Source organism: Mobula birostris, chromosome 3 (genome assembly GCF_030028105.1).
Source record: "Mobula birostris isolate sMobBir1 chromosome 3, sMobBir1.hap1, whole genome shotgun sequence".
In the NCBI taxonomy this organism is placed as follows: domain Eukaryota; kingdom Metazoa; phylum Chordata; class Chondrichthyes; order Myliobatiformes; family Myliobatidae; genus Mobula; species Mobula birostris.
Window position 1 is genome coordinate 106,408,288 of NC_092372.1, and position 14,777 is coordinate 106,423,064.

The 14,777-nt window shown below is 38.1% G+C and overlaps 1 protein-coding gene across 5 annotated transcripts in view; it reads right to left on the bottom strand.

The window, feature by feature from the left end:
• Positions 1-2,848: 2,848 nt before the first annotated feature.
• The window catches only part of ndst3 (N-deacetylase/N-sulfotransferase (heparan glucosaminyl) 3), a 726,179-nt gene continuing 714,250 nt past the window's right edge, over positions 2,849-14,777 (bottom strand). For all 5 annotated transcript variants that reach the window (XM_072253177.1, XM_072253181.1, XM_072253180.1 and 2 more), the window contains one exon: positions 2,849-3,943. In XM_072253177.1, the coding sequence (XP_072109278.1) occupies positions 3,821-3,943 (123 nt within the window). In that variant the 3' untranslated portion in view covers positions 2,849-3,820. The remainder of the gene's footprint in view (positions 3,944-14,777) is intronic.

The window sequence follows — 14,777 nt, forward strand, 5'->3', positions numbered from 1 at the left end:
TTCCATGAACATTGTTGCAACCAAGAAAAAATCAGCCACATGACCTAATGCTAATAGAGGTGATGACATTTTGTAGCAATCACTCTTGATAATCAATATAAACACAGTGTTGATCATATTCCTTCACTAATCAAATGTATTATAACATTTTGCCAATGTCACAAAATTGCTTACGATAACAGAATAAAATAGTGCTTCAGAAAAAAAGATAAATTTGCAACAGTACCTAGTGTGGAACGAGTGACGACAATGTAAGCAAACATAAAATAGGATTTCCATTTTCAATGACAAGCCAATTTTTGTCTCAGAAACATTTTGACCGTAGTTTATGTTTCTTACCCTAAACTGTCCACACGTATTTGTGTGAATTGAAAAGGATTTCATCTTATTAGCTTCTGTGCTATTAATTGTTGCATCTTGTAAACTAATTTTAGAGACTGAATGAGATTAATTTAGCAGTTATTTTCCTATGCCAACAAGCTGTAACAGTATTGCCAACTTGACATCTCTTACTCATCAATTATATACATAACTGATATCATAAAAGCACATTGTAACATTGAGATTTGGTGCCTACAGTTCACAATATACATCTATTTTGAGTGCTGTTGATTATTCCTGCGGCTTTCACCATTGGTGTTCGTTTATAAGAGACTAGAAACAGAATGACTTCAAAAAGTCATGCCACAGTATCTCTGTTTTATCAGGAGAGTTTTAGGGCTACAAATCAGGTGACAGCTAAATAGGGCTGAAGTTCCAATAACCATGAGATGTGTTGCTTCCGAGTTCACCGTCCTGCAAGTCCTCAGGAGAAAACGCTTTCGCAGATGTTGAAGGATTACTTGGTGGCAATGCAACGGGACCTGGCCAATGCGCATTGTTCACTGCAGCACAGTACTTGCAGCTACACACACCTGTCAAAGGGCAATCTTGAAACACTGATCACACATATGTGCAAAACTTAATATTATTTCTTTGAACCGTTGTTAGTTGAAATGGAAGTGTGAAAGACGCCATCACAGTCTCTGTCTGCATTCACTGATTAGTGCTTCGGATCATGATTTGAACAAGAGTAACAGAAAAAGAGTAACGGGAGTAGATTTTACAGTACTTTGCTACTGCTTCACTTATACTCAGTGGTAGAGCAACCACAGTGGCCAGCTCATCTTTTAACTTCCCAGTTTTCATAAGGACCACTTCCAACAGCCAGAACACTGTTGCTGCCATGAAGACACTGTGAGAGTTCCTGTTCCTACACAGTAATCATGATGACAAAAGATTAATGGAGGACATTTCCTCTGTGAGGAGCAGCAGCAGTTGGCTTAAACTATGAGGGGTGATTGATAAGTTCGTGGTCTAAGGTAGAAAGGGTCAATTTTAGAAAACCTAGCACATTTATTTTTCAACATAGTCCCCTCCTACATGTATACACTTAGTCCAGCTGTCGTGGAGCACACGGATCCCTTCTCTGTATAAGTGGTCCACAGCAGGGCTGATTGATAAGTTCGTGGCCTAAGGTAGACAGAGGTGAGTTATTAACATCAAACTTTCTGCATTATCACTCAAAGAGTTGAACTGCCCGTGCATGTAATGAAAGTGTCTTGGGACCTCCAGGTGGTCCACAGCAAGGGTGATTAATAAGTTTGTGGCCTAAGGTAGAAGGAGATGAGTTATACAGCTCTCGTTCCATGCACGTGCAGTTCAACTCTTTGAGTGAAAATGCAGAAAGTTTGAAGTTAATAAATCATCTCCTTCTACCTTAGGCCACGAACTTATCAACCACCCCTGCTGCGGACCATTTCTGGAGGTCCAAGACGCCAACTTCTATAAAGAAGGAATCTGTATACTCCACGACCGCTGGACTAAGCATGTAAATGTAGGAATAATAAATGTGCTAGGTTTTCTAAAATTGACTCCTACCTTAGGCCACGAACTTATCAATCACCCTTCGTATATTATGCTTTGGGATTAATTTTTATGTGCAATCCTCCTTAACTGACTTTTGGAACTGGAGGCGCATGTGGCTGCAGTTCAGCACTGGTATTCCCAGTGTTGTTTCTTTTAGTTGCATTTGCCCTCTAAGCTGCTACTGCTGACCTTTGCTGATGTTCCTCTCCAATGTCTCTCTTGTGCACTGGCATCTCGGGAACTAATGAAAAAGGATTGTATCTATTAATTACTTCTCCAAAGCACTTTGCAGTCATTTTTGAACTGTACACTGGTTAGGAAACATGGCGACTAGTTTCAGTGATTTTGAAGGATAAGTAATGGCCAGGAAAGGAAGGCTATTGCCCTAGTACATGTTTGAATAATGCATTTAGCCCTTTACAGTCCACCTGAGAGTGTAGAAGGGATCTTGACATAACATAGCATTTGAAAAGGCAGTGGGGGACTTCCTCACTGTACCATGGGAATGTCAGCCTAGCTTTCGATGCTTGATTTCCAAAATGGGATTTGACCTTACATTCCTCTTGTTCAAAGGCCAGAGTACTACCATCTGAGCCCCAACAGCAAACAAAAGCTGATTCTGAAATTTGTGTGGATCATAACAGTGCTTATTCTGGGTCAATGAAATGCATGACCTCAAACAATTTACCAAGCACAAACAGAAATGACCTCCAATAAATTTAATTTCACATCAATTGTTCTTAACTGATCTACCAAGTTTAGCAAGCAAGAATCTAAGGACAAAGCAAAATTCTTGTGTATATTTTCATTCTTCTGGTGTGAACCAGAAATCTCTTATGCAGAATATTTTGCTTTTCTGTGAGCTCAAATTCACATCTCATATGTAAAAGATACATGGTAGGGACAAATGGAATGGATGGTAATTGACGTAATGCTTCTGGTGTGTGTGTGTGTGTGTGTGTGTGTGTGTGTGTGTGTGTGTGTGTGTGTGTGTGTGTGTGTGTGTGTGTGTCTAAGAGAGAGACTGGACATTCAGTAAAATTACCTGTCTATCAGAGCAGCTCCTATCCTGTTGTTACATGTTTAGTATTCACTTGCTTAGCAATATTTCTGCTATGACTGAGAAGGAATAGATTTCGTTGAATAAAATGGCATGGGAGCCTGCATGCCTACCCTTCTTTTGTGTCATCTCATGCTTGTTGGGAGTTTCAATTTGGATGGAGTAATCTTTATTGATGTCTGCATTAATGAACAATATTCTCAAATGAGAAATTTGAATACAGTAATGATGCACTTCCCTCTCAGTTGTTTATATGAGCGTATGTCAAACAGTTTCTGAGGAAGAACACTATTCTGCAAGCAAACTATGCTGTGAATAATTTGCAAACATTTTAAACTCTCATTATGACCAAACCCAAAATGATTGGACACTTCAGTGTTTCAAAAGCACAAGTTTATAATGACCAGGTTATGGATTTTAGATTAATTTAAATGCATGGCAGTAAAAGTAACATAGTGCAATTTTTTTTCACTGCAGATACCAGACAGTTAACCAGCACTGCACAGGTTTCATTTACAAAATGAGTCACAATTTTCTGTCTTTACAATAACTCACTCAATCTTAAGACAGGGTTGGGTAGAGCAGGTTTGGGGCCCAAACTAAACTTTATCAGTAAAACATGTAACTCAGCCATAGGCTGTTAACCCACATTTCCTCATGTGCTGTCAGCTTTGCAATACCACATGCCAGCATATGGAAAGATTAAAGAATATTTTCGGTTTGCAGAGGTATAGTAGAAAGTTGCTTATTTTTGGCAGTCACTCCAAGCTTGGGAGGAAGGACTACTGGAGTACTGGATGCTGTGTGTTGAGACTGGTAATAGGAAAATTGCTTCCAGTTTTCCAACAACAACTATCTCATCACTTTTTGCAGTTCTTCCCTCAGCCAAGTGGGCAATGGCAGACCCAGTTTGTAGAACAGCTTGGACAGTTCAATGTTGTGGTCTTTGTAGTATCGTGAGAGAAATGTTCGGGACTGCAAGGAGGAATAAAAGAACAAAATTAAATACATTAAAACAGAACCAGCATTTATTTTTAGGTACAAAGCGTTCAAATAAAATATCCCCAACCTAAAGATATATTATTTGATTTACACATAGTTAAAAGCTTTAATGCTTCAATTCCATCAAATGTTATTTAGGTCATAAGGCTCCAGAAATCCTCGGAAATTACAATGTATTACCTAAACAAAGGCTTCAGTATGGATTAGGGGTTGCATAGTGGCCGGTTAGCACTCCAACCATAAACCATACTCAACTATTTATTGACCACAGCTTTGCCTTCAATATCTATTTTCCACGAACCTTATAGATGGCCTACACTTTGATACATGTGACAATAAAAACCAATTTGCCAATCAAAGCAAAGTATGAAAATGGGTTTTAGCTGAGTAAACTCACAATCACTCATATTATAGATGCATGGGGATAATCAAATTTGTAACTCTTTCTTTCTCAATCTTTTTTATTAAGTTTTGAATTGATAAACATAATAATAATGATACAAAGAGATCAGGATTACATTAATAACAGTTAACGTATACAGACACAGACTCCGAGTAACATATGTAATTTAAGCCTCCCAATCTCTTAATAACTGAACATGAAAAAGATTCAAAAAAATTTATACAAAGAAAAAGTCCCCCTACACTAAAAAAAACAAAACAAAGGCTGGGCTGGCATGTTTCATCAGTTAAGATCATTATTTGTCATTAACTCCGCTCCTCTATACACAAACAAAAAGTGATTGAAAAGGGTTCGGAAAAGGTCAGCTGACATCATATGAAAATGTTGAATAAATGGCCTCCAAGTTTCTTCAAATTTAGCCGAAGGATCGATAGTACCACTCCTAATTTTTTCCAAGTTTAAACATGTTATAGTTTGGGAAAACCATTGAAATGTAGTAGGGGGATTAGAATCTTTCCATTTAAATAAAATGGATCTTCTGGTTATTAATATAACAAATGCAATCAAACGGCAAGCTGAAGGGGATAAATGATTAGAGTCCATCACTGGTAATCCAAAAATTGCAGTAATAGGATGAGGTTGTAAATCAATACACAAAACTACTGAAATAATACCAAAAACGTCTTTCCAATATTTTTCCAAAAGAGAGCAAGACCAGAACATATGTGTCAAGGAAGCTACCTCAGAATTACATCTGTCACAGACAGGATTTATATGACAATAAAAATGAGCTAATTTATCTTGGACATATGGACCACCTTAAGTTGTATCAAAGCATGTCTAGCACACATTGAAGAAGTGCTAACTAGTTGGAGAATTTTCTCCCATTTCTCTATAGGTAAAGATACCTGAAGTTCTCTTTCCCATTCATTCTTAATTTTAACAGATGTACCTAGTCGTATTTTTGTAATTAAATCATAAATAATTGCTATTAAACTCTTCTGATAGGGTTTTAAACCCAATTTTTTTCTGTAATTTCAGTTTGATGTGATATCGGAAAAGTAGGTAAAATAACATTCAAAAAGTTTCTAATTTGTAAATATCTGAAAAAATGTGATCTAGGCAAATTATATTTATTAGACAACTGTTCAAAAGACATGAGACAGTTATCCATGAATAAATCACGAAAACTTGTTACTTCCTTTGTTTTCCATAAAAGAAAAGCTTGATCAGTTCTGGATGGATGGAAGAAAAAATTGGATATAATAGGACTTGATAGGATAAATTTCTTCAATCCAAAAAATTTACGGAATTGAAACCATATTCGTATTGTATGTTTAATCACTGGATTAATCGTTTGTTTATTCAGTTTAATAAGTGCAAAGGGAAGTGAAGCCCCTAAAATAGAAGCCAAAGAGAACCCTTGTACAGACTCGCACTTGAGGTTCACCCATCGTGGACACTGAATTTCATCCAATTCTTGTGTCTAGAACGTTAGATATCGAATATTAATTGCCCAATAAGTAATAGAATCTAAAGTTCGGCAATGCCAAACCGCCATCCTTTTTTGATTTCTGTAAATATTTCTTGCTTAATCTAGGATTTTTATTCTGCCATATATATGAAGAAATTTTAGAATCAATAATATCAAAAAAGGATTTAAGAGATGAAGATTGGTAACACCTGAAATAGATACAGAAATTTATGTAAAATAATCATCTTAATAGCATTAATTCAGCCAATCAATGATAAGGACAATGGGGATCATTTAGTAAGTAGTTGTTTAACATGATCAATTAAGGGTAAAAAGTTAACTTTAAATAGATCCTTATGCTTCTTAGTAATTTTAACACCCAAATAAGTAAAATAATCAGTAAGCAGTACAAATGGTGATTGTCTATAGATTGGACTTGCATATTTAATGGGAAAACTCACTCTTACTAAGATTCAATTTATAACCAGAAAAACTACTAAACTGAGCAAGTATTACTGTGTTGGTGTGTGGCCAAGTGGTTAAGGCGTTCGTCTAGTGATTTGAAGATCGTTAATTCGAGCCTTGGCTGAGGCAGCGTCTTGAGCAAGGCATTGCTCTGCAATGACACCGATGCCAAGCTGCATGGGTCCTAATGCCCTTCCCTTGGACAACATTGGTGGCGTGGAGAGGGGAGACTTGCAGCAAGGCAATATCAAATAGTAAAGGGCTTAAACGACAGCCCTGTCTAGTACCTCAAAAAAGCCTAAAAAAGGAGGATCTCTGATTATTGGTAAGTACAGAAGCCAAAGGTATATGATATATCAATTTAATCCAAGATATGAATTTTGGGCTAAAATTAAATTTCTCAAACATGTTAAATAAGTATTCCCATTCAACTCTATCAAACGCCTCCTCGGCATCAAGTGAAATAACACATTCTGGAGCTTTAGATGAAGAAGTATATACAATGGTCATTAACCTCCTAACATTAAAATACAAATAATGATTTTTAAGAAATCCTGTCTGGTCATCAGAGACAATTTGTGGCAATACATTTTCCAATCTAATCGCTAATATTTTGGACAAGATTTTGGAGTCCACATTCAACAAGGATATAGGTCTATATGATGCACATTTAGTGGGATCTTTATCTTTTTTTAGAAATTAAAGAAATTAGGAATTAGCAATTAAATAAAAAGGATTGTGGTAACTTACCTACAAATAAGGCATCCTTGAAGATTCTACATAACCAAGGAGAAAGTAGATTTGAAAAAGATTTAAAAATCCTATTGTATACCCATCCAGACTGGGTGCTTTACCAGAATTCATCGAAGAAATTGCTTTCTTTATTTCTTCTTCCGTAATGGGTGCATCTAGTGTTCAACATTCATTAAGTGGAAATTTACGAACATTCAATTTCCTTAAAAATTCATGCATTATGGTAGAATTGTCAGGAAATTCTGATTGGTATGAAGAGGTATAGAATCTTGAAAAGTTTTATTAATTTCGTCATAGTCAACCGTCAAAATACCATTCTGTTTACGAACTTTAATAATCTGATGTTTAGCCGAAGCAGCTTTCAATTGGTTGGCCAGTAATGTACCCAATTTATCACCTTGTATATAAAATCGACTATTAGTTTTAAGTAATTGATTTTCAATCGGCGATGTTAATAACAAGCTATGTTGCATCTGAAGTTCAACTCTCTTTTTATAAAGCTTCAGATTAGGAGCAGCAGAATATTTTTTATCAATTTCTTTAATCCTATCAACCAATGTATGTATTTCATTAATAATTTGTTTTTTCAATCCAGCAGAATATGAAATAATTTGCCCATGGATATATACTTTAAAGTATCCCATAATATCCCACTGGAAATTTCTTCCGTAAAGTTAGTTGAAAAGAAAAAGGCAATCTGTTCTTTAATAAAGTTAACAAAGCTTAAGTCCTGAAGCAGAGTAGGATTGAACCGCCATTGTCTAGCACTGAAAGTTACATCAGTTAATTTGATTGATAGTTTCAAGGGCGCATGATCAGAAACGGCGATTGCATCGTACTCACAGGCAGTAACAGACGAAACTAATCGACAGTCATTAAAAAAGTAATCAATTCTAGAGTAATTACGATAAACATGAGAAAAGAATGAGAACTCTTTATGGTTAGGATAGAAAAACCTCCAAACTTCTACAGTTCCAGAGTCAACTAAAAAGGAATTAATAAAGATAGCAGATTTGTTTGGAAGTACCTGATTGGGTGCAGACCTGTCCATCAAGGGATTCAGGCAACAGTTAAAATCTCCACCCATTATCAACGTACATTCATTTAAATTAGGAAGAGATGCAAATAAATGCTTAAAGAATTCAGGAGACTCGGTATTTGGTGCATAGATATTAACCATAACAACTTTTTGGTTATAAAGTAAACCAGTAATTAACAGAAACCTACCATTCAGGTCTGAGATTGTTTCATAGTGAAAGAATGAAATTGAAGAGTCTATAAAAATATGGACTCCTTTCACCTTAGCTTATGAGTTTGAGTGAAATTGTTTTTCCTTCCAAAACCTAAAAAAAAACACCGATTATCCTCCTTCCTCACATGAATTTCCTGGGCAAAGATAATCTGAGCATTCAATCTATGAAAAACTTTAAAAATCTTCTTCCGTTTAATCGGATGATTCAAACCATTCGTATTACATGAAACAAAGTTAATAATATTATCCATTTTACTTGAGTAAGCCATATGGTATGTAAAAGGTTAACCGTACTGCATGGGAAACTCATGAATCAGGAAAAGGGAAAAAGGTTTAAAGGGGAACAGGAAGTTATGACAATTCAGACATATTTGTAGTTTCAGATCAGCCCAGATGAAAAAGACAAATGTAGGTCCCCTACAGACAGAAACAATACATAGACAGCAGCAATACATAGAGACACCAACTAGAGAAGGAGCAGTGTTGGATCTCCTGTTAGGGAATGAGATAAGACAGGTGACGAAGGTATGTGTTGGGGAGCACTTCGGGTCCAGTGATCACAATACCATTAGTTTCAATATAATTATGGAGACGGATAGGACTGGACCTAGGGTTGAGATTTTTGATTGGAGAAAGGCTAACCTTGAGGAGATGCGAAAGGACTTAGAAGGAGTGGATTGGGACAATTTGTTTTAGGGGGAGGATGTAATAGATAAATGGAGGTCATTTAAAGGTGAAATTTTGAGGGTACAGGATCTTTATGTTCCTGTTAGGTTGAAAGGAAAGGTTGAAAGTTTGAGAGAGCCATGGTTTTCAAGGGATATTGGAAACTTGGTTTGTAAAAGAGAGGGATCTACAATAAATAGAGGCAGCTTGGAGTAAATGAGGTGCTCGAGGAATATAAAGAATGCAAAAAGAATCTTAAGAAAGAAATTAGAAAAGCTAAAAGAAGGTACGAGGCTGCTTTGGCAAGTAAGGTGAAAATAAATTCAAAGGGTTTCTACAGTTACGTTAGTGGCAAAAGGATAGTGAGGGATAAAATTGGTCCCTTGGAGAACCAGAGTGGACGGCTTTGTGCGGAGCCAAAGGAGATGGGGGAGATTTTGAACTATTTCTTTTCTTCAGTATTCACTAAGGAGAAGGATATTGAATTGTGTAAAATAAAGGAACCAAGAAGGGTCGTTATGGAAAGTATGATGATTAAAGAAGAGGAAGTACTGGCGCTTTTAAGGAATACAAAAGTGGATAAGTCTCCGGGTCCGGACAAGATATTCCTTAGGACCTTGAGGGAAGTTAGTGTGGAAATAGCAGGGGCTCTGAAAGAAATATTTTAAATGTCATTAGAAACAGGGATAGTGCCGGAGGATTGGCGTATTGCTCATGTGGTTCCATTGTTTAAAAAGGGTTCTAACAGTAAACCTAGCAATTATTGGCCTGTGAGTTTGATGTCAGTGGTGGGTAAATTGACGGAAAGTATTCTTAGAGATGGTATATGTAATTATCTGGATAGACAGGGTCTGATTAGGAACAGTCAACATGGATTTGTGCGTGGAATGACATGTTTGACAAATCTTACCGAATTTTTTGATGAGGTTACTAAGAAAGTTGACAAGGGTAAAGCAGTGGATGTTGTCTATATGGACTTTAGTAAGGCCTTTGACAAGGTTCCACACAGAAGGTTAGTTAGGAAGGTTCAATTGTTAGGCATTAATATCGAAGTAGTAAAATGGATTCAGCAGTGGCTGGATGGGAGACGCCAGAGAGTAGTGGTGGATAACTGTTTGTCAGATTGGAGGCCGGTGACTATTGGTGTGCCTCAGGGATCTGTACTGGGTCCAATGTTATCTGTCATATACATTAATGATCTAGATGATGGGGTGGTAAATTGGATGAGCAAGTATGCAGATGATACTAAGGTAGGTGGCGTTGTAGATAATGAAGTAGGTTTTCAAAGCTTGCAGAGAGATTTAGGGCAGGTAGAAGAGTGGGCTGAAAGATGGCAGATGGAGTTTAATGCTGAAAAATGTGAGGTGCTACATTTTGGTAGGACTAATCAAAATAGGACATACATGGTAAATGGTAGGGCATTGAAGAATGCAGTAGAACAGAGGGATCTAGGAATAATGGTGCATAGTTCCCTGAAGGTGGAATCTCATGTGGATAGGGTGGTAAAGAAAGCTTTTGGTATGCTGGCCTTTATTAATCAGAGCATTGTGTATAGGAGTTGGGATGTAATGTTGAAATTGTATAAGGCATTGGTAAGGCCAAATTTGGAGTACTGTCTACAGTTCTGGCCACCAAATTATAGGAAAGATGTCAATAAAATTGAGAGAGTACAGAGGAGGTTTACTAAAATGTTGCCTGGGTTTCATCTCCTAAGTTACAGAGAAAGGTTGAACAAGTTAGGTCTTTATTCTTTGGAGCATAGAAGGTTGAGGGGGGACTCGATAGAGGTGTTTAAAATTATGAGGGGGATTGATAAAATTGACGTGGATAGGCTTTTTCCATTGAGAATGAGGGATATACAAACAAGGGGACATGAGTTGAGAGTTAATGGGCAAAAGTTTAGGGGTAACATGAGGGGGAACTTCTTTACTCAAGAGAGTGGTAGCTGTGTGCAACAAGCTCCAGCTGAAGTGGTTGAGGCAGGTTCGATGTTGTCATTTAAAGTTAAATTGGATAGATATATGGACAGGAAAGGAATGGAGGGTTATGGGCTGAGTGCAGGTCTGTGGGACTAGGTGAGAGGAAGAGTGCGGCACGGACTAGAAGGGTCGAGATGGCCTGTTTCTGTGCTGTAATTGTTATATGGTTATTTAGTTATATCTCTGTACAATATGTATGAATGAATTTCTGAAGATATCACAAACTGATGAGAAAGAGACTGCGGTTATATATATTCCAGATTGTTGAACAATATTGAAAATGGTCTCTTGGGAAGTTTTAGGTGAACTTGATAAAAAAAATTCCTTGGTGTTTTGCTGTGGCTACTTGCACGGAATTCCACTTATCAAATGGCCCCACATGTACTGACAAGAATGCATACCATTGTAAACCATAGTTGCAAGGACAGTAAAATTGAATTATCAATGGACTATCCAACTTTGAGCCATGTCGGTGCTGAAAAAGGCTGTATTCTTCTATGTGAACAATATTGCGGGAGTCTAAAATGTAAGCACAAGACCAGTTTGTGGAGCACCTACACTCAATGGTCATGCTGACCTCCTGTTGTCTGCCATTTCAGTTCCTAATCACACTCCGAGGGTGAGGCCAAATGCAAGCTAGAGTGACAAGTCCTTATATTCCCCCTGGGTTGTTTATGAGCCAATAATATAAGGTTTCCAATTTCAGGTGACCCTCACCGAATGTTCCTTTTTCCCTTCTTCTGATGCACACAGGTTTTCGCAGCTTCCTCTCTCCTAAACTTAGTTATATTCCTCTCTCCACGTGGTTTCATTTGTCACCTTATGCTTCCTGGGTCCCCTTATCCCCTCACATTTTTGTTTCCATCCATCCATCCCTTAATTACTGCTTTCCTTACGTATCTGATTCCTGCATTTGCAACCTCCTGTGCTTCTACTTACTATCTTCCAGCTTGTGTCTCTACCTCCACCCTTCCCTCTCCACACACGGCTCCATCTGCTCCCCTCAAGCTGTTCTTTCTCTCTTTATCGCACAGTCACTGTCTCCCAATTCCATTCCTCCTCCTCCTTCACTTGCTCAAACTGCCCATCATTCTCTTCTCCCTGATCACCTATCCACCTATCACCCGCCAGCTTTTGCCTTGTCTCCCCTCACCTATTTACAGTACCCACCACCCCCTCTATTCTCAGTGTTGATACAGGATCTTGACCCAAAACATCAACCACCGCTTTGCTTCCACAAATTTTGCCTGACCCCCTGAATTACTCCAGCAGTTTGGTTTTGGCTCGTGAGAATCTAAGCAGAGTTTTGACAAAAGATCACTGACATAATGAAGATGACCTGTTTAAAGATGTCTTGCAGAAACTGGAAGAGTTTTTTGTTCCAAAGCCATTAGCAATGAAAGCCCTTGCTATGTTTGGAACATGAAGCTAGAAGCAGAATGGAACAACCAATCTTTGCATTGCAACTTTGATGTGTTATTCAGAATATGTTTTTTGCAAGTTGAGTTTCTGTGTTGATTGGTACTTGAAAGTGTTGAACAAGACTCAATTCTGTACTTACAAAATTTAAAATAGCAAGGGGTAAATTGCAGTGGCCCACAACCACAGAGCTAAAACAAGATCTGGGCTACAAATGTGAACCTGAAGACAGCTGATGAGAACAATTTAAGTCACATACTATCATTGCAATAGTGATCATTCATGATAGCCTTGTCAGTTTAGAACTGCCATGTGGCAAATTAGAAAATCACATTTTCAGAACACGCAAAACCAACACCAAACCAGGCAACAAAAAAATTTCAGTGGCAATTTAACAACAGAAAAGAGGATCTCACAGCTTGTAAGTTATTGTCACAGAGTCATAAAACGCTACGGCCCAAAAACAGGCCCTTCAGCCCATGTCGTTCACTCTGAACTATGACCTTGCTTCGTCCCATTGATCCGCAGCTGGTGTATAGCCCAGTACACCCCTCCCATCTATGAACTTATCCAAGCTGCTTTAAAATTTGCAATCGAACTCACATCCACCATTACTGCTGCCAGCTCATTCCACTCACACAACGTTCTGAGTGAAGAAATTCCTCTCGGGTTCCCTTTAAATGTATCACCTTTCACTCTAACCTATGATCTCTAGCTCTATTCTGATTCAACCTTAGAGATAAAAGCCTGCCCCTCATAATTCTGCACACCTCTAAAGCATCCTCCCTCATTCCTTTTCGTTTCAGGGAATAAAGTCTTAACCTATTCAATCTATAACTCAAATCCTCAAATCCTGGCAAAATCCTTGTAAATTTTCTCTGTACTTTTTCATTCTTATCAATAGCTTTACTGCAGGTAGGTGACCAGAACTGCACACCACATTCCACATTTGGCCTCACCAACATCTTACACAACTTCAACATAATATCCCAACTCCTGAACTCAATGACAAAGAAGAGAGAATCTGCAGATGCTAGAAATCGAGCAACGCACACAAAATGCTGGAGGAACTCAGTAGGCCAGACAGCATCTATGGAAAAGAGAACAGTCAACATTTTGGGCCGAAACCCTTCAGCAGAAACAAGTAAGTTCTGCCTGGCCTGCTAAGTTCCTCCAACATTTTGTGTCCTGTACTCAATGCTTTGTTTTACTACGACCATTGCGAACCTATTTGCCTGAGATGGCACTTTCAAGGAATTATGGATCTGAATTTCCAGACTCCTCTGTTCTACTGCAGTGCTCAGTGCCCTACTGCCTCACTGTGTAAGATCTGCCCTGATTTGTCCTTCCAGAGTGTCCAACCTCACACTTGCCTGCATTAAATTGCATCTGCCATCTGCCATTTTGCCCACTGGTCCAGGTCATGCTGCAAGCTTTAAGAGGCTTCCTCACTGTTGACTATGCCCCAATCTTGGAGCAATCTGCATATTTATTGATCCAGTTTACCACATTGTCATCCAAATTAGATGGCAGATGACAGCAGACCTACCACTGATCTCTACGGTACACAGTAGACACAAGCCTGCAGTCGGAGAGGAACCCGTCTATCACCACTCTCTAGCTTCTCCTGTTAAGCCAACATTGAATCCATTTACTACTTCATCCTGAATCCCAAGCGACTGAACCCTCTTGACCAACCTCACACACAGGGCTTTGTCAGAGGCCTTAACTTTGTACGTCCACTGCCTTTCCTCCATCAGCATTCCTTGTAACCTCCTTGAAAAACTCTATAAAATTGGTTAGATATAACCTATCTTGCACAAACCCAGTTGATACCCTATCTATCCAGGTTTTGTCTGACAGTGAAGAACTGGGATCATATGGAGTCTACACCACAAGCAAAATGATTTTCAAGTGGAGGTATTAATTAAAATCATTGAGTTGCACACTAATCAACACTGTTACAAATGCCTCATTGCACATTAAGGTACTTAACTTCCAAGATCCATCAGAGAAAAATATGAAACAATTAGTTCACCAATTAATTTTCCCTACTTATGGCTTTTGGTTGTTTTTATTTCTCTCTGTTATTTTTAATGGTTTTGGATTAAAGAAATGTTGACATTCCTGCACATCTCTTTGTTTTAGACTCTCACAAGCAGGGAGACCACAAACTAAGAATATAATATCTGCAACACCTCACCTGCGCTGATGAGATCTTACAAATAATATGGCAAACAGAACACATTTGTACTTATGAGAGACAACTAAGATAAATTGAAAGAATGCTTTCAATTTCGATGCTTCAAAATTATAGAGTAGATGTGGAGAGGATGTTTCCTATGGTGACAGAGCCTAGGAACAAAGGACACAGCCTCAGAATTGAGGTGTTCTTT